Here is a 23,914-nt window from a genome sequence, read left to right on the forward strand (position 1 = left end):
CGGGCAGGGGGCGTGAGGCGTGGAGGAGGGTCGGCGTGTGGAGCGTGGATGCAGGCGGGCAGGTCTGGCAGCGGCGAGCGTGAGGTGGGGAGGAGGAGCAGCGCGCAGCCTGTGTGGAGCCGTGAACAGGGCCAACCAATTGGAAGCCGATCAATCGATGATTGAAAATGTTGACAACTTTTACAATAATAGATTTAGTCGATTAGTAGTTGCAGCCCTAGATGTGTGCCTAAACAAGCCATTTACGCCGGTTAGCGGCGAAAAGTCATTCACAAAAGGAGGAAACATGCGTGCTCCACAGTTGGATGTTTTGTGTAACTTTGTCATAAAAGCCTGGAATGATATTGATGCAGAAACAGTAATCAAGTCTTTCAAGAAGTGTGGCATATCAAATTAATTGGATGGTATGGAGGACAACTACTTGTGGCAAGATGAAGGGGAAGCCGAAGCTGAAGCCACACCATCTGATTCGGAATTAGATCCATATGATGACTGTCTTATAAATGTATCACAAGATATCATTGATGAACTTATGATGTCAGAGGATGAACATGATGAGGATTTTGAAGGATTTTAAAGTACCGGTAAGTCATAACCATTTTAATTAAAATTTAAATCAAATCTGATGTTTTTAAATGGTGTTGCCTCGGAAGGGGGGTAGTCTTATACGACGAGAATAGGCCAAAACCTATGTTTTAACTAAAAAATTAGGGGGTTGTCTTATACGCCCAGTCGCCTTATACGCCGGAAAATACAGTACTGCACTTGTAAAATGTCTTCCGGATTTGTCTGTGCATTTTATTGACATCTGAATGAAGTACTTTACCCCTAGTTGTTTTCAGGAATGATTTTGGCTGTCAGATTTATTGCTCTATGGGCTGAAAATAGCAGCACTTCTCCACTGGGGCTCCAAACATACTGTATCCAGAGGCCTGTGCTTGCCCTTTTGTATTGGATTAACCTCTCTATCTCTAAGGGCAGCTTCTGGAGGGACATGTTAAATGGAGTTTATAATCGGCTGTGTTTGTAGGACTGAAGAAAAATCAATCACAAATTAACCTTGCTGGTGTAAACTCCTGGAAAATGCATAGTAATTACTTCCTTTAATACAGAGCTGGAGATTAGATTTTATACCAACAAAGCTAATTATGGTTAATCATTTCATTAAAGGCTTTTAGGACTGGATGTATTTCATGTGGGTGATGCTCTTTAGTCAGAAGATAGTAACAGTCCTGCAGTATTTTGTCCATCAGGATCCATTTGAATAATTTCATTTTTTTGAGTTTGAAAATGCATATGCTACATGGGTGCACAATGTTTAATGGGCATGTCATCACCATGCTCCCTAGCATGGGTGAAGTACAAAAGGCTTAATTACTCATGAGTATTTTTTCTGTTATCTTTATGCCAGATAGGGAGACATTCCACCACCCCTTACCAACTGTGACCAACGGAGCATGGCCGGCCTGGGAGCTTCTTGGATGTAACTGGGCGTGTATACACGTCCAGTAACATCCGCCCACTCGGGCGCGCCGCGATGCCCGTTAATATACAAGCGATCCGCCGGCTATAGAGCCGGCGGATCGCTTGTATGAGGCCCTGATACGTGCGCCCCTCCCCCCTCCCGCTGTCAAGCTGGTCCCGGGCTCCGGTGTGAGCACGGGAACAGCATAAGGCCTCTGTCACAGGGGATCAGAGGGAGCAGATCTCTGCTTCATCAGCTTCTTCAGGGGGGTCCTAGGTGACATTAGGGGTCTTGGAGACCCCTGTCTCCATAAAGAGGGCCTGTCACCTCTTTTGCTATCACATAAGGGGGTTTCTCAGCACCCTCTGTGATAGCAATAAAGTTAAGTGGCAAAAAAAGAAAAAATTGTAAAAAAATGTAAAGTTTCCCCCAAAATTTTTTTAAAGTTACACAAAAAAGAATTTAAAAAAAAAAAAAATTTTACAAAAAAGTGGGTAATATTAGTTGTTTTATAACAATGTATAAAAAAAAATTCAAAATTTTCAGTAATTTCTCCTGAATATAGTAAAAAATAAAACCCGCAGTGGTGATTAAATACCACCAAAAGAAAGCTCTATCTATCCCCAAATAATGGTATAAAATTCATTTCAGTACAGCTTTGCATGACGGAATAAATGTCAGTCAAAGTACTGCAGCGCTGAATACTGAAAAATGGCCTGGCCAGGAAGAGGGTCTAAACACCTGGTCTTCAAGCGGTTAAATTTACATTTTTTGGGTAATCCTCTGTTGGTCACAAGACACAGAAATGCTATATTGTTGACCCTTTTTTATTATATTATATAATTTAATGTGATAACACAGAAGAAATGACACTTTTCTACAATGTAAAGTAGTGAGTGTACAGCTTGTATATCAGTGTACATTTGCTGTCCCCTCAAAATAACTCAACACACAGCCATTAATGTCTAAACCGCTGGCAACAAAAGTGAGTACACCCCTAAGTGAAAATGTCCAAATTGGGCCCAAAGTGTCAATATTTTGTGTGGCCACCATTATTTTCCAGCACTGCCTTAACCCTCTTGGGCATGGAGTTCACCAGAGCTTCACTGGTTGCCACTGGAATCCTCTTCCACTCCTCCATGACGACATTACCGAGCTGGTGGATGTTAGAGACCTAGCGCTCCTCCACCTTCCGTTTGAAGATGCCCCACAGATGCTCAATGGGGTTTAGGTCTGGAGACATGCTTGGCCAGTCCATCACCTTCACCCTCAGCTTCTTTAGCAAGGCAGTGGTCGTCTTGGAGGTGTGTTTGGGGTTGTTATCATGTTGGAATACTGCCCTGCGGCCCAGTCTCCCAAAGGAGGGGGATCATGCTCTGCTTCAGTATGTCACAGTACATATTGGCATTCATGGTTCCCTCAATGAACTGTAGCTCCCCAGTGCCGGCAGCACTCATGCACCCCCAGACAATGACACTCCCACCACCATGCTTGACTGTAGGCAAGACACACTTTTATTTTGTACTCCTCACCTGGTTGCCGTCACACACGCTTGTGGATTGACAGAACTCTCTGTTGCTGAAACCCTCCCACTGTGATCTGCAGTGCCCATGAGATGCAAATAAAGTTTTTTTACATACATTTTTCATTAAATTCAATGCAGCAGTGATTAAAAGATGCAAATAGGCCATTCTATAGCACATACATCATGTCTTATTTCTTATGGAATTTCCAAGTCTTCTAGAATTCCAAAGTCTTTTCTGTGCCCAATATGTCTGTTGTGGTTACCTCTGTTCTCTCTGCCTGATTACTTGCATTTTATGTGGCTTCTTGCAAACTGAACTGGCCGATTCCTTATATGTTTCAGGGCCTCGACTGTCAAGAGATGGATGCGCTGTCTATCTAACAACTGCTACAGACACTACAAAGTTAAATCACGGGTCACTCTGACCAAATGGGTTCTCTATAGCATTAAATAAGCACACAAAATTGCTGTTCCAAACCGTGAAATAATGACACCTTCATTAAGGACCTGCCAGACCCAGCAGACACATACACTAATGTGGGAACGTTTCAAACTGAAAAAACTGTTTGGACTTGCCTTTGTGTTTGTCCCAATATCAGTAAAACATGAAACTGCTTACCACCGTATAGACCTAATACAAACCTATGCTCATTAGACTGCAGGTACCTCGTCACATTACAAGCTGATAGGCCCCTGCAGGGAAAATACCTTTCCAGCACAATTACCTGTATAACATTATTCCAGTGTTTTCTTGTACATTACAATATCTTCTATGGATAGACAGTCGTGTGTGATATTTAAGTCAGGAAATTAGTCCCTTACAGAGCCACTTTTCGGGCAGCTGACGTGTGATAAATGGAAAATGTCAGAATGTTAGCAGTGTGGGGGAAGCCTTGTGCTGAACAACATACTGTTTGGGACAGCATGTACATTCTCAGCAAATGCTCTTCAAACTCCCTCAGCTAAAGTTTAATTGTATGTAAAACTAATCTAAGTGACAGTGACATGTGGCACAGGGCAAATCTTCTGCCATGCTGTACTTTAGGGTCCTTTTAGCAAAAGGGCTGGTGTGTTTTGGGCATCTGGTGGAAGTGCACTTTAATTTTATATGGGGGTACAAAGTGTACAGGTCACTATAAAGCAGCATAATGTACTGCTCTGCGGTGACCTGCTAGATTACAAAACTTGGCCTGACTAGATACAAGTGTAGAACAGCAGCATATTCACAGGTATAACCATATATATGGCACTTACCACTTCCCTTGCTAAACATCAACAAGCAATTAAAGTTTTTCAATCAAATCATTTTGTTTGCAATAAATACTTCTTTTGAGACTCAGTGATGCCAACACTGGGTCTGTCTGCTGCTCTTTGCTCCAAATTTGTGGGGAGGGCTCCTATAAACATCACAGCTTTCTGCCTCTGATCGGTTTCAAAAGCATTATAAGATCACAATGCCAGGATCCCATTAGATGAGCCTGCTTCTTCCTGCTGGTCATGGGGTGCTGCAGGTTTTAGCTGTGTATTCTGCTGATCGGTTGACTAATTGCAGTCTAAAAAGGGAGCCAGGGATGTGTTCTTTCACATAAAGCTTGGGAACAAAATGATTCATGGCAGTGATGGCCAATAGCTATAAGGGGGCGAGGGGGGGGGCAACAAAGGAACAGCTTAGGGAGAGAAGTGATTGATGAATGATAGAGGTCATTCAGACAGGAAATAAAGGAGCACTCAAGATAGCTGTTGCAGCTTAAAAGGGTTATATTGTGGAGATGCAAACTTACAGGGAATTTAGAGTAATTTGTTTGCACACAGTAGAGACAGAGAGGACTTGCTACGTGTGGAAAAAAAAAGTGAGGCTGGAGTTCAGCTTTAAAGGAGAACTAGGGGTTAAGTCTTTTCCCCATAGTTTTCCTTAGGGTAACGGGAGGACACAAACTAGCGTTCTCCCGTCACCCTAAGCTCAGTATACCGCAAGCTACAGCTCGCGGTATACTGAGACGCCGCAGCTGAAGCGGATCCCGACAATTATGTCTGGATCCACCCAGTTGCGTGAGTGACCCGCCCCTCCCCCGTCAGTTCCGCCAGTCAGCGCTGGAGGATCGGAGCGGGGAGGGGGGAATCCAGCCCCTCCCGTCACGGCAGAGAGCTGTGACAGAATCGAGAGGTGAGCGAGCGCCGGTATGCGTTCGCTCACTTCCCGATCTACTGAGCCGACCTGTGACAGTCTCATTGTCACAGGTCGGCTACAACTATGAGGTAAGTGAAAAGCACTCACCTCATAGTTCTCCTTTAAGTGGCGGTAAAATACAAGAATGTTACATTTGCTAAATACAGCGCATTCTAGAGACCAATTTACAATTCATAAATTTGTAGAAATGTCACTAACACACCAATTTTTCAATGAAATAAGCAAAAGTCCATGTATTGAAGGAACATCGCCATTCAAAAATTAGCACTTTCGGGGGCCACGCAGAGTCCACTTCATCAGGCTCAGAATGACGGTCATTCTGAGCCCGATGAAGTGGACTCTGCGTGGCCCTGAAAAGCCCTAGTTTTTGAATGGCGATGTTTCTTCAATAAATAAGCCTTTGCTTATTTCATTGAAAAATTGGTGTGTTAGTGACATTTCTACAAATTCAGATTATTCATGGTGCCATCCGTGGTCGCTGCAAGCACCCACCTGTATATCAGGTTACTGTTATCTGGTAAGGAGTGCAACAAGACACTTGTTCTACAATTTACAATTCAGTCCCACATAAGGGTGCAAAAACATGCAGCATTCCCCTTTATTTTTAAGCCAATTTCAATGAAATGTTTCCTTTTTGTTTTTATTGATGTCTCTGTCCCCAGACAAATATCTCCAATCATGACATAGCAACCAAAAATGGGTAACAACTTATGAGGTTTTTACTGCACCAAGTGCTTTCCTATTCCAGTGAACCATGTAAATAATGTAAAACCATTCCTAAGTATACAGCAACAGCATTTTATACTAAAACACATAAAATAAGGTTTCAAAAATATATAAAAACTAAACAAAACTAGATAATTTGATTGAAATACACTCTGTTCCGTATGTTTCTATTATAGATCTGTCTTTAGGCTCAATTTACAAAGCTTTAAAAGTGAGAGGTCTTTATTTTAGCCATGTGCCATGTGAGCCTAAAGAGCCTTATCTAGAGAGTACACCATGCACCACTTTTTAAATATAGTTTATATAGTTTTCTGTGGTAATAAAACGGTCTCCCTCTGGTGTCAAAATCACCACATTACAGCCTCTAAACAATTTCCTTCTGTTTGGAGCCCACTTTTCCACATTTTGTAGTGTTACAGCTGAAAATAAAAATCGATTAAATAATTAGATTAGATTGGTATGTGATATGATTACATTCGGTTAGGAATCAATCACTCTCCCTGGACGCAATGATTGTGCATTCAGGGAGAGTGTTTTCTAACCGCATGTAATAATATCACATAACATTACATGTGGTGTGCAGGCGTTTACATGCAGCTGCTGTCAAATCTATAGGGGGCTCTGCAGCCTGCAAAGCCCACCACAGATCCTGCACAACCCCCCTGAGATGCTGCAGACTGCAGGGTCTCATGGGGTCTCTGCAGGATCTGTGGAGGGCTTTGCCGGGTCTCAGGGGGGCTTTGCAGGATCCATAGGGGCCCTATGATCCTGTCAGTAGATCCTTTTCCCCACTTCTTTTGTTAATGCTGTTTGTTCTGCAATGAATGCGGCCGGAAGCGTTTTCACCTTATTGAGAGGGTAGTCTTAGATTGTCATAGTTTTAAATGGACGTTAAGAAAGTGACAACGAACTTAGAGCCCGACTCAAGCTAACACTGCAGTTAAAGCAATAGATTTTTCTCTTTTGTAAAAATGGTTTAAACCACATGAGTAACGCTGACTACCATATACCCCTCTAGTTGGTCCCAATATCTGTAACTTTCACTTCTGCTGGACAGCTTGGCCTGGTAAAGTTGAAAATAACAGATCTACAGGCAGGATCTGCAGGTAACAGAACAAAAATCAAACAAAAATTGATGTGTTAATGACAGATGGCATCATGTATGTAATTGTTGTTTTTGCCTATAGTTAACCTTTTAAATACTGTATCAGTTTTGGATGAAGTTGATTTTTGATATTTACTACTGGTAGGACCTAAAGGTCATATAATTAAAATTACACAATTGCTGTGTTAATACTAATGAGAGATGGTGTCATGTGTGTACCTTTCGGTTTTGCGTGTAGTTCCACCTTAAAATACAAGTTTTGGATGAAGTTGAGGTTTGATATTTGAATACATGCTGTTGCAAGAGTTTTGGGGATGGGGAGGGCAATCACTGCCATTAAAGAGTGCCACTGACTGAAGCTGCTTTCAAATTCATTTGTAGTTGGTAGTTAAAACAATCAATAAAATAAAATCCCATTTTTATTACATCTAAACCACGTGTCGAAAAACAAGGCCAGCAGGCCGAATCCGGCTCGCCATGCCATTTCATGTGGCCCTCGCACCTCTCCTGCATCTGCAGCACCTCCCCTTGTCTCTGCCCCCACCTTGTCTCAGCAGCAGAGAGGAGGAAAGAACACTTTGGATATACTTACTAGGGATGCACCGATACCGGTGTTGGTATCGGTGCTGATACTGGACATTATCATGAGTATGATTACTGGTGAAAATACCCCGATACTAAGCACTGATACCAGAGCTGGGCTTTACAGAAAGGCTGCTGAGGTCCCCAGCTAGGTCCTGGCAGCCATCCTGTAAATTGCGGCGCCTTTGTACAGTGCCGGCAGCAAATCTCCTTCCCTTGGATCCACGCCACCCACAGAGACTCACTCGGACCTCTGGTTAGACCGCACAGTCCATCATAGAACCCGCAAAGCCCACCATAGAACCTGCACAGCCACCTGAGAGTCCGCAAAGCCCATCATAGAACCTACACAGCCACCTGAGTGTCTGCACAGCCCACCATAGAACCTGCACAGCCACATGAAAGTCTACACTACTACACTAATTGCCATTATAGACTTCTACTTTCAGAGTGAGTTATTAAGTTATTACTAAAACCAGTAATAATCAAATGCAGAGGCAATTATTTAATATGATAGAGAGTAGATGCATTTATATAGTCTAAAGCTGGCCATACACCTTACAATTATCTGCAGATTTTCTGTGGTCAGATGGAAAAATTGTAAGGTGTATGGGCACCTTTACAGATATATTCGGCCCTTCGGGGGCAACCATAATGCTGATGCGGCCTGCAATGAAATTGAGTTTGACAACCCTGGTCTAAAGTATATTGAAACATTGTTGTGCCTAAACATAGGACTGGGAAATCAAACTGAAACAATAATATGCAACAAAGAAAAACAGGATCCCATTATTTCCATTAATTAGAATATACTTTAAAGCTTGATACATCCTAGCCTGACAGCCAACATGTCTAATCCTATAAACTTTTTATAATCTTCCCTTGTGAACATGTCAATTTGTAGCACGTCAATGGCGAGTAGAATACACAGGTAAAATAAACAAAATCCTTATTATTTTGGCCAAAACAAGCACCATATGGTTCCTGTGCAGACGGAGACAAGAAGTGTACAGCCTTGTACTCACTGACGCACTATTGTTCTAAAAGCATCACATCACACAATGTAACCCCAGGAGAAATGGTCCTGGACTGATCAACCAAAACATCTCTGTAGACGTTTTCTAGAGAAACATCCCAAAAAAACTCCATGGACCATAATCAACCTTTCAGTGGCATTTGGAACATAACGATTTTTCCTAAATGTCTTTGAAAGAATTAACTACAATATCCTAAAACAGCACAGAGCAATTTGTAGATTCTGTTGTTACTGTTGCAACTCTTCCTAAAGCCTCCCTCAAGTTGGCCCACAAAACCTCCCAGAAGTCACGTAGGTGCAATGGCACACTAGAGTGTCTGTTGACATTACAAAATCCTTTTCTGAGTGTTTCTGCTGCCAGGAGAAATTAAACTGCAATCAATGAGAGCCCTGCATCCCAGCAGTGTTAGTGATTTGTATCTCAGTTACTGAATCACTTTATGAAGTGTTTGAAAATTGCCACAGAATCCCCAGCTTCAGTAGCTACTCATGTTATCTTATTCAGATGCCGATTACTATGGGGCACAAAGAAGCAGGACATCAGCTATAAATCTCCAGATAAAATATACATTTTTGTCATTTGGCACTTTGGTCTGCACGGTTTCCTTGAAATGCTTCCTTTTATATACAATGAATGAAAACAATGACTTCTTTTCCTTTTCCTATAAATGACATACCACACTACTCTGCAGCTTGAACTTTTGGAGATCCCCTTTAGGACCAAATCAGGCCTTTGACTTTGTAGTAGAGACTTGTAGAAACTACCAGTCTCTGCTTTTAATGTGGACCACCCCTTCAAAAAAACACCAGTGCCATCTACAACTGTGGTAAATAAGTACCACACCACACCAAGTATATGCAATACTTACATATGTCCATGCACTTTTTTTTTTTACATATTCAGCCACGTTCACACTGCATCCGTTCTGCCTGCACCCCACAACGCCATTTTTATAAAGAACAGCATGATAATCCTTTTCTGTCCACTGATGTTTGTGGCTCATCAAGTAGATGAACACACAGAGTCCCTTCACACTCCACACAACGCTCCCGGCACATAAAACAAATGGTCCTCGCAGTGATCACCACACATGGCGCCTTGCACACAGGAAAGTGGATAAGGATCACCAGCACTCAGCAATCATGATATTGCTGAGTGCTGGTGATCCTTATCCACTTTCCTGTGGCTCATCAAGGGTAATGTCCAACAGAGCGTGTGTGAGATGAGGCACACGATGTCATGTAGCATACAATAATACACTAATCCAGGGCTCAAAAAAAATTCACTCGCCTGCTCGCATTTTGAGAGTAAAAATAAGGTGAGGGCGAGTGGAAATTTGGGTCTCCAAGTACCGGCTCACGGCCCATCTCCGGCCCATAGCCAGCTGACATGTCAGGCTCACGGTCGCATACCGCGTACTTGACTTGCGTGAGAAGCTCCACAGTCTGCATTTGTGCCGGATGCAGACCCCAGAGCAGCTCCTGTCAGCTCTGGCTTCCTTCGGCCGGAGCTCCGACAGTTCTGAGCTCCGGCCGAAAGAATGTATGTGAGGAGGATCGATGCCTGGTTATCTGGGGGTGATAAGGGGAGGGCTTTCGATGACTGCAGTGCTGAGTGGGCAGTGTGCGCTTGCGCACACCAGCCCATGCGGCATTTGTCTTCCGACCACACCACCAGCCCGCCAAAAATAGTACGCTTTTCGGCAGGTTTTCCAGCGTGCCTGGAAGACGAAAGTCGTACGACCTTACAGTAGAAGCGTTCGCACGATGCCCATACACCTGCCGATTATCGTACGATCACCCACAACTATTGTACGATACTCTGCAGGTGTATGGACACCTTTAGTGTGTGTGTGTATATTAGGCCCCATTCACACTTACAGTATATTTCAGGTGTGATTAGAGATTCCTGTGTCAGGAACTTGTGTTTTCCTGCAGCAGGAATCCCTAATATGCCGTTTACAAGCGGCAACTATCATAAGATAAGAATTATCATAAGATTATTTAAGAGGGTGTGTTGAGGGGCAGAGTTAAGGCAGGGGCAGGGTAAGGGTTAGGTGGGGCAACTGGTGGCTAGTGACTCTTAAGGCCTGGCCAGTAGCTCAGGACTTGAAATTTTTAGCCCTGCACTAATCTATTGAAAGAAAAAAAAAAAAAGCCTTTTTCTTGTGAGCTTTCATTTTCTTATAAGATTCACAGTTAAAGTAGTATTAAGGTCTGGGCGTTTTTTTACATTAATGCATTCTCTACATTAGGGTAAAAACGGCCCAGCAACTTTTTTCTACACCAGTCCCCCCCAGACTTACCTCTCAGCTGTGCTCGTCCCCGCCGTTGGTCCTAAGAGATCCTTCGTTCCCCGAGCTTCCGGGTTGCGGGGGGAGGATACTGATGGCAGAGGAGCCATAGGCTCCTTCTGCCATCAATCAAAGAGGGAAGGGGCGTGGCCTGCCACAGGGCTGTGTGTGTCTATGTTCTAAGAAGAACCAGGAAGTGGAAACACATTAGAAGGTACGTAAAAGCACAAATCTTTTGTCTTTTGAAGAAATGACTGTTAGATGGTTTCACATCAGCTTTAGTTAAAGGGAGAAAGGTCCACTGTAATAAACTCTTAGTTTCAAATGACCATCACCTGTGTAGCCTTAGGGCATGCTTTTGGATGAGTAGGGTGACTGCCTTTAAATGTATCATTTGAAGAGATGTCACCAGCACACCAAAAATCCTTTCAGGATAACCATGTGTTCATTTAATAAGAACCATGTCAAGTAAAAACAAGCGCTTGCAAGGATTTTTAGTGTGCTGGTGACATCTCTTCAAATGATCCATGTAACTAGCGGTGCCATCCGCAGTCACTACAAGCACCCTCCCCTGTCGTTGGGGTATCCGGTAAGGAGTGCAATAGGTCTCTCTCTATATTCTGCCTTTAAATGCGTCTCCTGGAATTAAAGAAAAAATTATATAGTACTGAACAAGGGTTTCTATTTTTTGGACCCTGAAGTGGTCAAAAGTTTTGACGACTTCACTAAATCTCCACTACTTGCAAATGCAAAGACTACAAACATACACTTACTTGCAGGGAACTGAATTGTACCATTCAGTATGGGTTTTTTTTGCATTTCATAATACCTAATCTAGAAGTTTAATAGTACCTGATATTATACATGTTTGCCAGCAATTGTTATCCTGACTAGGAGTTCATCTTTAAGCAGACTCCCCATTGTTGCTGCTGTAATTCCTCGTTATGATTATTAACATTCGGCAGTATTTTAGGAGCAAACATGTAGCATGGTAACTTGTTTACAATGCAATGTGCAGGTGTGCGGAATAACTGGACACACTGGCTTATTAGAGCAGTTGCCATGGATATATAATACTCCATTGTGCTGCTGCCACTATGGACTAGTTGTACTGGAGCACATACAGCAAGATGTTTTTTTTTCCTGGAATACATCCCATTGTTACATTAGTAGGATTTGGTCTGCTAGGGAACAATATGGGGCACGTCTAGTCTTCACAGCAGCAGATGTTCTCATTTTCATACAGAATTCTACATGATATGAAGGTATAATGTGAATATCAGTCTCCATGTTCACTCATAACAACCACTGATTAAATCCATGACAGCTGTGTGCCAAGCAACAGAATTCACATTCATCTCGCAGTATGAACCCAAATGAACGGTCATATCTGCTCTAGCTTTGTTAAACTCATTTAGTAAATAATAAGACTGTGCTTCTAATAGTAGTGGCATTTAAATAGCGACTCCAGGAAACAAGCAACAAGGATCAACCGCTAATGCGAACCAGCAAATAATGCAAATGTACTAAAGTCAGAAAGCAGACTCAAATTACTTTTAACTAGAACTCTACAGTATGCAAATGTACCCAGAATCTGCACGTTTCTAACAATGCTGATCGCAAGATTCTTTGCAATCTCCTTCTCCGAGAACTACATAGCCCTTTATACAGTACATTGTCTAGGAGGGGGTGCAGTTAACCAAATATAAAGCTCAGACTGGACAGCTCTTGGGCTGACTCAGTTCTCCCCAAATGCAATAGACTTGCCTTGCGTCGGACCATAGCGAAGTCCGCCGCCAACCAATCCCGGCGCGTCAAGCCGCCCCTCCTTCCGGTCGGCTGTCGAACATAAGCCGCGCTATTCTAATCGTCCTGTTAATGTTACACGATGCTGAGCAGTTCACAGCTCAGATCCAACCACCCTGCTTGGCTCCTCTGAACCCTGTCACCACGGAACTGAGAGGCCATGCCAGCAATGCTTCTTCAGAGTTAAAGGAGCAGTGGATAAAGTAGGGGAGCAGTGCGCAAAAAGTTCACTGCCTCAAAACGAATGGTGCTTCTTTACTACTGCCACGGATTAACGATTGCACCATCTGTATAAAGCAATCCTCGATCTACAAACTGCAAGTATCCCCTCATTCCCATAGACAGTGCTATCATTCATATACTGGAGTTAATGCGATTGGAGGAGTTACACTGACTATCTTATTGAACTTTCAATGCATATACTTTATTGCTAATTCCCGTGTGAGGAAACATAGGATTGCTTTGGACTAAACTACATGTTGCCACAGTAGATGATTGCTCAACTAACTGGACCTTCCAGCCTATAGCCATTGGGGATAATTCCTGCGTGAGGAATATAGAAGTGCATGGACTGAGCAGCATACTACTGCATAGATTGTATGAAGTAATACACTTTTATAACCTGTTTGCTACGGACTTGTGTTTATATATTACAAGTTCGTCAACCCTTGAATCTCCACGTTACTCCCAACCTACCTTCCTTGGTTGATGAACTTGTGCTGCTGGTTGTGGATTGTCATGAGAGGTGTGTTGTGATACTGCTGCACATAAACTAATTGACGTGTCTTCTGACTATGCAACTGAGATCCTAACCAGCTAATTATTAAAATACCCAAAGAGGCACCAAAGAGGACTGTGACTCTTAAGGTGGGCCTAAATTCAAAAGAAGATGATCTGCTTTGTTACCGGGAACATCTATAAATGATAATTGTGCCTTAGCAGTACCCTGAAAAATCTACAATTTATCCTAAAAATGTAGTATGTAAGTATGCCTAGACACTCCTGTACCTACAGCCTCATAGCTTTATATCTGCAGTGTGAAATCTAAGGCACCGCTGACTAACTGCTAGTATCATGAGATTTGGAGTGAGATTTGGTGTGGTCACTACTGCACTAATCACTGTTCTCCTTGCTGGAGAAGAATTAGCACTGCATGCATCTCCCTGCTTCTGCTTTCTTTTGCTTGAATTATGTGGCTCTTAGTTTTGTGAACCTCTCCTACTTCTTAAATATCTTCCTTCCACCAGTCAACAGATTACCAGTCATCAGGAGGGCAGATCTAACCTGAGGAAGAGATATCCGATTCCTCTAAGATGGCGTCCCCGGCACAGAAATACGGTGAACAAGGCATGGTCAACAGTCAATAATAGGGAAAATTGACAACCCCGTTACAAATATAATAACGGAATGTCACATATGTAGCAGGCACTTACCATTCAGGGGGCACCATACTGCCATCCAGATTCCAATAAGTGTATTTTCCATTCATCTCAGATGTGTAGTCTACCCATCGGTGACGTGCTGCAAAAGTAAATGGTTTAGCATTATAAAAAAATAAATAAATATTGAGGGTTTTTTTTTTTAGATATGTGTTTTTTTCCCCACGCACATCTTATAGACAGATATGTGCGGATGGGTAGTTGCAGCTGTGGGTTGATTGTAGTATGGTTTCCTTAAACAGCTGGCAGGTAAATGTTTTACACTTTCTTCGATAGCCATCATAGATCCTGCTGCATGCAAGCACATGCAGCAGGATCTATGGTTTATTTTAATTCAACAACAAGCTTTTACCGGCAGGTACGATTAAGATTCTTAGGTTGCTCTAGAACAATTCTGTGTCCTGTGTGCACATACCTGCAATGTGCAAACATTTGGGCACCCTGGTCACATGACATATTTTGATGATTTCCAAGTGAGAAGTCAGCACAACCTCTACTACAAATATATTTCAAAGTCAGATATTTATGCAGATATAATGCACAATTACTATCCAATAAATCTGTCAGAAAGAAATGTGGCATGTGCATAAGTTTGGGTGCTGTCAGTACTTAGTAACACCCTCTTTGTAGAAATCATACCTTCCAAATGTTTCAGGTAGGCAACTAGCAGTCATTGTGATGTCGCGTAAGAATTTTTTCACTCATTCCTGCAGAATGCTTTTAGTTCAGAAATCTTAGAAAGGTTATTATGCATGCGCTGCATGTTTGAGATCGGCAAAAAATGATCACTGCATCCTGTAAGTAAATAGGTATAGTGCATTCAGATTTACAGAGAGGTTACGGTTGAGTTTTTCCATGCAGTGGTTGTGTTGACAGGGACAGGAACCGGGGCACAGGGACAAGGGTTGAACTGCTCCTATAGAGATGCACACAGCAATAAGAGCATTTTTTTTAAAGTAGAGTGAAGAATATGTAGATCCTTTGCCACGCTTCCATCGTTGTTCCAGTTGGAAAGATTCACCCACACTCGGTCCTGGTGACCAGTGTCATGCAGACAGCAATAATAATCTGACAAGAGTTTATAACTCCTCCCAACTAAATCCAAAGCTAAGTAAACCATTGTATCTGGAAGTCCACTACAATGTGTCACATTGGCAGATGCAGAACACAGTAATCCATATAATCTAAAAATAATTATTGCTCGATTAATCTGATTTGAATTTAAAACAGTAAAGATTTAATAGAAAATAGCATAATAGTAGTAAGCAACCTAAAAATGATCTATGAGATCTAAAAGTCATCCCTAGTAGATTCAGGATATAGACCATATATCTGTTCTAGACCAAAGTTTCCTGAATTCAACTAGCAATGTTTATGTAAAAATCAGCATTTCCAACATTTTGGAACAAAAACCAGCATCTGTATTCTGAACAAGTCAAATACAGAATGATGTAAAGTAAAACCTTAATTATGTAAACAACAGTTTGGAGCAACAGCCAAAAAACAGGCAGATTTTAACCAAGGACCACAAGAATGGAGAACCTGCAATGCAAAGCAAAAAAAAAAACAAAAAAAAAAAAAACAGACTCACATGTCTGATTTAGACAATAAAGAAAATGGAGTGGATCTAGCAGAGGGGTTAAAATACTGACCACATGTTCTGAAACTTAGCACTGTCGTACAGATTATGGGGCTCATACACACTGCTGTCTGTTATGCCTTTTACACACAGTTAAATACAGATTGTTACATATCCAAACTGAAGCCAAAATGTTGCTTTAAAGCAGGGGTCTCAAACTCAATTCCCTCGAGGGCCACTCGACAATTTTTTCTCCCATGGGGGCCGCTCACCAAATTTCAAACTTTAAAAAGGAGAACTATGAGGTGAGTGATTTTCACTCAGCCTCATAGTTCGAGCCGACGTGTGACAATGTAACTGTCACACGTCGACTCAATAGGTCGAGAAGTGAGCGAACGCATACCGTCGCTCGCTCACTTCTCTACCCTGTCCCTGCAGAGAGCCGTGACTGTCAGTCATGGCTCCCTGCAGGGATCCCCCTCCGATCCTGCAGCGCTGACTGGAGGAACGAACTGGGGAGGGAGCGGGTACAGCTGCCTCTGCCTCTAGATAGGCAGAGGCAGCTGTCAATCACGCAGCTGGGGGGATCTCGACAGTAATGTCTGGATCCGTCCCGGCAGAAGCGGTCTCAGTATACCGCGAGCTGTAGCTCCCGGTATACTGAGCTTTGGGTCATGGGAGGACGCTAGTTTATGTCCTCCCGTGACCCTGAGGAGAACTATGGGGAAAAGCACTTACCCCATAGTTCTCCTTTAAAATAAAATGTAACTATATGCGATATGGTACTACAGACCCCAATACACACAATAAGGCCCCATTCATATCTGTAGGTTTAGGTGCAATTAGGGATTTCTGCGTCAGAAACTTGCGTTTTCCTGCAGCAGGAATGCCTAATCTGATGTTTACACGCGGCCGCTGTCACCCATTCAAGTTAATGATCAGGTGAAAGCAGTTGCATGTAAATGCCTGCACACCGCATGCAATGATATGTGATATTATTACATGCGGTTAGAAAACACTCTCCCTGGATACACAATCATTGCGTCCAGGGAGAGTGATTGATTCCTAACCGAATGTAATAATATCACATTACATGCGGTGTGCAGGCATTTACATGCAACTGCTGTCACCTGATCATTAACTTGAATAGGTGACAGCTGCCGCTTTTAAACGCCAGATTAGGGATTTCTGATGCAGGAAACGCATGTTCCTGATGCAGGAATCCATACATTGCACCTAAAAGATACAGGTGTAAATGGAGCCTAATACACTTATACTCTTTCTATCCGCCCCCCACTTCACATTAAAAAAAAAACCTATCCCTGCACATAAAATAATACACCCCCATACACATGAAAAAATACCCCCCCCACACAAAATATATATATAAGAGCGATTTCGCTCCTGATTGCATACAGCCCAATAGGAAAAAGTCGCTCAATATCGCTCGTCGCTCAATATCGCGCGATTTTCATGTCGCTCAGTGTGAATAGGGCCTTAAAGTGACTGTAATGAGAAAAGCATGGGGCTGCATCTACTGCCCCATTTTTTAAAATGATAGTTGTCTGGCTTCAATCATTTTGAGTCACAGACCTGAAACAAGCATGATGTAAATGCCTGTCGGTAAAGTATCAGAGTTCGTTATCTCTTTAATTGTTTCAGATCAGAGACAGAAGCTGCATATAAACTAATTGATTTCTGTCATTCAGGCTAATGGCTGAACAAAATAAAATCAGATTGCTCCATGCATGCTGAACAGCGTGGATAGAGGAACCCACTGCTCCCCTGGACTATTGTAGGGCTACAACAACTAATCGATTATAATTTATAATTAGAATCGTTGGCAACGATTCTAATCATCGATTTGTTGATTCCGCTCTGCTCCTCCGTTCTCCTTCCCGCTGGTGCTTGCTGCAGCGGTCTGTGTCTCTTTCAATCCCTGCTGCTCTCCCCGCCTGTATCGGCAGAGGGGACACAGACCACTGCAGCCGCACAAGCGGGGAGAAGAGACTGCGGTGACTCTGCAATCCCCCGCTGACCCCCGCCCGTGCCTCCGATGCTGCTCCGTTCCTCCTCCTCCGCCTGCCTCGCTCTTCCTCCTCCGCCTGCCTCGCTCTTCCTCCTCCGCCTGCCTCCTCCGGTGTTCTATCATTGATAGAACACCGGCGTCAAGTCTCCTATCTGCTGGCTGGAAACAATAGCCAGCCTGCTGTTGGTTATTTTAAATGGCTATTGCCAATAGCAGGCTGGCTATTGCACCCGTCCACTGCCTGCTGTCAATCAGCAGAGGAGGACCTGAAAGAGAACTTTCGCCTTCAGGTCCCTCCTCTGCTGTTTAACAGCAGGCAGTGGGTGGGTGCCATAGCCAACCTGCTATTGGCAATTGCCATTTAAAATATCCAATTGCAGGCTGGCTATTGCTCCCAGCCACTGCCTGCTGTGTTGACATTCAGCTGCCTCAGCAGCTGAATCCAGTGAAGTGGAAAGGTGATACTAAGGGTCTAAAAGACCCCTAATGTCATCCTAAAGAGAACCTGTCACCATCAATGTGCCATCACGTAAGGGGCTTGTAAGCCCCCCCACGTGATAGCAATGAGGTAAAAAAAAAAAATGTTAAAAAATTAAATAGAAAACCCCCCCCCCCCCAAAAAAAACCAACTGAAAGTCCTCCAACCCTGCAAGTGCGCGTATACTAACGGAAATACAAGTCAGGTGCACCTACATAGAAAACCAACGATTGCGCTACACGTCAGGTATCGCCGTGTATTTTATTTTAAATTACGGACGGTATTTTTTTTATCCGATTAATCGGGGGGAAAAAAAAAAATCGGCTAACTAGTAGATTATGAAAATAATTTTTAGCTGCAGCCCTAGACTATTGTATTCTGACAGCCAGCGCCCACTGCTCTCAGAATACCAGAACAGTGGCTGTAGCTGACAGACTGCCATCACTGTTAGTGGGCCTAAAATTGTCAACCTACTTGTGAAGTAAAAAGACCATACTCAGCCACGACATGCAGTCAGAACATTAAGCTACACTTGCAGGTTCTTGCCTTCAGTGTGCTGATGCCCTGAGCCTGCTCACATTCTGAACAGGGGAGGCATCAGAGGTCTACAGAAATTTGGCATCACCATAAAGAGAATCTGCACAGTAAAATAAAAAAAAATAAAAAAAACACAACAATTTTTACTCCTATGCTATGAACCTTGTCTGTACGTTGTGAAGGCTTTAATAGCCTTTGCTACTATACATTGAGTCCACTGTCATACCCTCCTCACTCCTCTCCTGCACATGCAGTGCCATCATACCCTCTCTACTCCTTAAATGCACACACTGCCCCCTCCTTATACCTTCCGCACCCCACTCCTGGAAATAGTGACCCCAGATCATACCCTCTGCACACTTCTCCTGAAAATAGTGCCCCCTCTCATACCCTCTAAACTGCACGTAGTTCCTTCTCTCATACCCACCACACTCCTTTACTATACATAGTGCCCCTTTCATACCCTCCACGCTCTTCTCCTGCACATACTTTCCAACAAAAAAACCTCAACCTTGCCATTCTTGAACAGGCACATTTGCTAGTTTATATAATATAATATATATATATATATATCTATATAGATATCTATATATCTCTCTATCTAAAACGCAATACATGCATTTACTTCACAAAATATAAAATTCCAGCCACAAATATTGCAGTTTTCTTTTGGCCTTAATACTTCCTGCCTAATGTCACAGCTTAGTGACTGGAAATGTGGGAGGCAAAGGCGTACATTGGGTGCTCACATCTCTGGTCCTTGGCCATGGCATTAGGCAAGAAATAGCAGGTAATCAGGGGTCTATTAGACCTCAATGGCTCCTTTTTGGATCACAGGTGAGTATATGGGTGCTATTCTTTGGTGGTTAGGGGGGCAGATGAAACGTAAGCCAGTTTGTCAACTTAAAGTGTATTTCCACTTTCACAGCTAAATAAGGTTAAAGGGCCTGTTCACACGACGTCCGTTTTCTGTGCTGACCTGACCTGACAAAATGCATCCCAATGTATCCCTATGTGTTTTATGGGTTACAGTTCTCACGTGCGCAGTCCGTTCAGGTTACGATACTGAATGTCACATTTTGTATGGTCAGGAAACGGACCGGAAACACAAAACGCATCAAAAACGCACTGCAGCTAGCATGCTGACAGCCCCACTCCAGCAAAAAAAAAAAATATATTTATTTTTTTTAACCTGGAACACATCAAAAACGCACTGCATCAGTAGCACCACGTCTGCAGATCCACACCTGATCAGGACCTGATATCATGTGAACAGGCCCTAAGACCTATTTTATATTTCTTGCATTTACCTAAAAATAAATAAAATAATGCTACTTGCAGTGTAAATTGCTTTTACTTGGGTTAGGGTCTCTTGGCTTCTTAACAGTTAAAATTCACACTTGTATCTTCTTCTTTGCAATGTTAGGAGGGGCTGTGAGGGATTAGTTAATTATTATTTGTAAAGTAGATTTGAACACTGCCTGTCCTAACAAAGGGTAAAGGATTACAACGCTGGCTTCTCCATTGTATGTGAATGAAGTTAATGAGAGGAACACAATCCACACATTTCAGTCCTAAGTATTTCTATAAGGACAGATCACTGTGAAGGTGCTCAGAAAAACCTGGATGTCACCTGCTGCAACAAACCACTTTAAAAAGGTATGTAATTATTTTTCAGTATGCTTTTTGAATGGGAACACATAACAAACATATAGTGGGGGTTTTCAAATTTGACTGCAATGGTGAAAATATACTTTCAGTAACCAAATAGCCAGTAACTAACAGATTATACAAGCAGAAAACACAATTTGGGAATAATCTTACCAAAGAAATAACGTTTGTCTTCATAATATTTATTGCCATACTTGTCCACGCCAATGAGTGTGCCGGTTTTCAATTCAGCAGATCTGCAAATATTTAGAAAATAAAATCCTATTAGCAAATAAACTATACCGTTTCTGGCTTTCTATATATCAAACGAAAGTTGAAGGACCGCATCCCATGCACTTAAGGAGATAAAACATTCTGTATGGGCATCCCTCTACTTTTTTCAGATAATTAATTTAATTTATCTGGAAACTGCATTATTGTGTGACTTGTGGGACCATGCTGTCCGGGGAAATTGCGAGCCAAGACTAGGCATGAGAACATGCACCTAGGGGGTGTGTCCATGACTGCCTGATCTCACAGTAAGGGGGTTAGATGATTCAAGATTAGTGGCGAATCAACAGTCAAGGTAAGTACTGAAGCCACAGCCTGGGCCACCAGTGGTTTTTAATTTTTATCAAATGTGGAACTGGGCTTTAAAACTGCAGTGCTTTCCATGTTACATTGCTTAAAGTGACATTAAAGTAAAAAAAAATTCCCTCCCCCCATGTTAATGTTAGCACTTACCTTAAATGAGGTCTCTTAATCCGATCATCTTCTTTGCTGATGTTTTCATCTGTCCCTCCAGCGGTGCGGCGGCTCTCCGATCCAGCGCTGACTCCTCTGTCCTTGCTGGTACTTCTGATCGCGCTGTGTCTGCATGCGGGTGCACGCTGTCCACTTACCGTGCGCCTCTGCTCGTCTCCCGGGCCGAAAATCTGAACTGCGCATGCGCCCGACCCAGGATGCTTTGCGGCCGCCCGAGCAGTTTCAGGATTCTCGGGGTGGGAGCGCACGGCGAAAACGGGGTTAAAGTGTTTTTTTGTTGTTTTTACTTTTTGTCTTTATCTACTGCTTACTAACAGTAGAAAAAGGCAAAAAAACAGAGGGTTCAGAAACCCTTTAATATTCGATTTACCTATACTTTAAAACACATGTACAGGTAAAACACTTTTGTTACTTTTAGATAGAGTAGAGAAGGGTTGAACCCCTTGTATTTTTTTTTTCTTTGTTTGCGGTCCATGTCTTGTTGGGGAGATTTCCCTTCAGTTGCTCTCGCAACAGGAAGTCAGAGAGAATTTCCGCAAAATGATGGGAAATCCCCATTAACTGCCACCAGAAAAGGTGGCCACATTGCAGCATTTCCCCTCATCTTTTGTTATGGTGACAGCTGTAAAATTTTAGATAACCCATCACTGTCATGGTCACAAGCAGGGGTGAGCTTCGACGAAGCCGACAGTGCCAGCCCACTTAACTGTGGCTGGGTCATTCTCTGGTCCACATCTGCACGTAAGCAGAGGGGCAGGGAGTTAGTGACATAATTGAGATCAGTGTAAAGCCGCCCATACACCTTGCGATCATCGGACGAAACTTTTCATCTGATGAACGAACTGTTGTACGATTTTCGGACGGCGGCCCCATCCTGCCCCGATTATCGCAAGGTTGGAAAAGCAGTAATTGATAGAAAGCACCTGGACTAATTACAGTAATAAGTACAAAGTAAAAAGTACATTAGACAGAATTTGGTGTTTTTGGCCCTATCATAAACTTCAACGGAAGCACCTGAAAAAGTGCAATCTCGCGTCTAAAGGTGCCCATACACCTTACTAATATCGGCTGATTTTTGTATGCGATCGCGTTTTCGTCCGATATTCGTAAGGTTGATGTGCAGTGTACAAACGCAAATACTGTACAATCGATCGACTTTTGACTAACCAGCAGGTTAGAAAACTTTGGTCGATCGTAAGATTTTTGCAAGGTTGCTGGCATTTCCATACGTCAAAATTTGTACGATTTACACTACACGTGCGCAGACGAAAATACGTGCTGAAAATACGTCTGCGCACGTGTAGTGTAAATCGTACAAATTTTGACGTATGGAAATGCCAGCAACCTTGCAAAAATCTTACGATCGACCAAAGTTTTCTAACCTGCTGGTTAGTCAAAAGTCGATCGATTGTACAGTATTTGCGTTTGTACACTGCACATCAACCTTACGAATATCGGACGAAAACGCGATCGCATACAAAAATCAGCCGATATTAGTAAGGTGTATGGGCACCTTTAGACGCGAGATTGCACTTTTTCAGGTGCTTCCGTTGAAGTTTATGATAGGGCCAAAAACACCAAATTCTGTCTAATGTACTTTTTGAAGTGACAGGAATCAAGCTACATGTGACACAAGTCTCAGATGTGAATGGGCAACATAAAAAACAATAGGACCCTTTTTGTGAAGCATTGTCGCACATAGGGAAACTGGTGACAAAATGCTCAGGTGTGGATAAGATCCAGCAGTCCAGAGATTCCAGTCAGACTACTACAGAGAAGCCCCTAGAAGGAGAGTATTCTGAACTTTATAGGGTGAGTGATTTTGGAGTACCTGTGACATGTATGACAAACTAAACATGATCCCATAATCCTACCATGAAAGTACCAGGGATTATGCTCATACACCCCTCTATTATCATATAAGAGCACATGATGCATTAAATGTAAACAAAGGTCAGGCAGTGTCATCGCCCAGCCAAGGTGACAGCAAGGTGGATGGCAAACAAATTGCTGCTACATCCGTCTTCAGGTGGCCGAACAAGATGATAAGAAGAAGAGCGTTCCCCAATCTAACCTGAGGAGCTGCCAGCAAGAGCCGATAATTCCCCTCGCCCGGATCTGCTGTAACCCCCTCCGCAGCACTTGAATGTACTCCGCCATGTTTCGTTTGGCTGCCCGAGTCCCACACACAGAGCTTCCGGCTGGAAACAAGAACAGCACACATAGTTCCGCAGACGCTCGAGCTGGAGACTTACATAAAGTGGAGTCCTGCTTCCGCTGTAACTAGTGGATGTCATTCAGCCGCTCTTAGGTGTACTGCAGGAGATTCTACGTCACTTATAATGAGAAAGAAGTAAAGTCCTAACAGCTCAACGGAATTCATTGTATTGGTACATGTTTCTGCCCTGTAGATTGGCATAACTTCTAAATTTCAGAGACGAGGAAGAGGCAGACTGCCTATGGCAGTATAACCTCCAGCCCTGCATTATAGGCAATAGATACCATTGCCACATACACTATATTGCCAAAAGTATTGGGACACCCTCCAAATCATTGGATTCAGGTGTTCTGTAAAATTTTGTTGCTACTAAATATTCCACGTTCAACAGTTAGAGGTATTATAACAAAGTGGAAGCAACTGGTAACAACGGCAACTCAGCCACAAAGTGGTAGGCCACGTCAGTGGCGTAACAACCGGGGGTGCGGGGGG

At 42.9% G+C, this 23,914-nt stretch overlaps 1 protein-coding gene across 1 annotated transcript in view; it reads right to left on the reverse strand.

Annotated features, from left to right (window-relative positions):
- Positions 1 to 23,415, reverse strand: part of NDUFA12 (NADH:ubiquinone oxidoreductase subunit A12) — a 31,900-nt gene extending 8,485 nt beyond the window's left edge. The window contains exons 1-3 of the mRNA XM_018563395.1: positions 23,279 to 23,415; positions 20,614 to 20,696; positions 14,161 to 14,248 (exon numbers count right to left, since the gene is read on the reverse strand). Of these exons, the coding sequence (XP_018418897.1) occupies positions 14,161 to 14,248; positions 20,614 to 20,696; positions 23,279 to 23,364 (257 nt within the window). The 5' untranslated portion in view covers positions 23,365 to 23,415. The remainder of the gene's footprint in view (positions 1 to 14,160; positions 14,249 to 20,613; positions 20,697 to 23,278) is intronic.
- Between the last annotated feature and the right edge of the window lie 499 nt (positions 23,416 to 23,914).

Source organism: Nanorana parkeri, unplaced genomic scaffold (genome assembly GCF_000935625.1).
Source record: "Nanorana parkeri isolate BGI_ZX_2015 unplaced genomic scaffold, ASM93562v1 scaffold661, whole genome shotgun sequence".
Lineage (NCBI taxonomy): Eukaryota > Metazoa > Chordata > Amphibia > Anura > Dicroglossidae > Nanorana > Nanorana parkeri.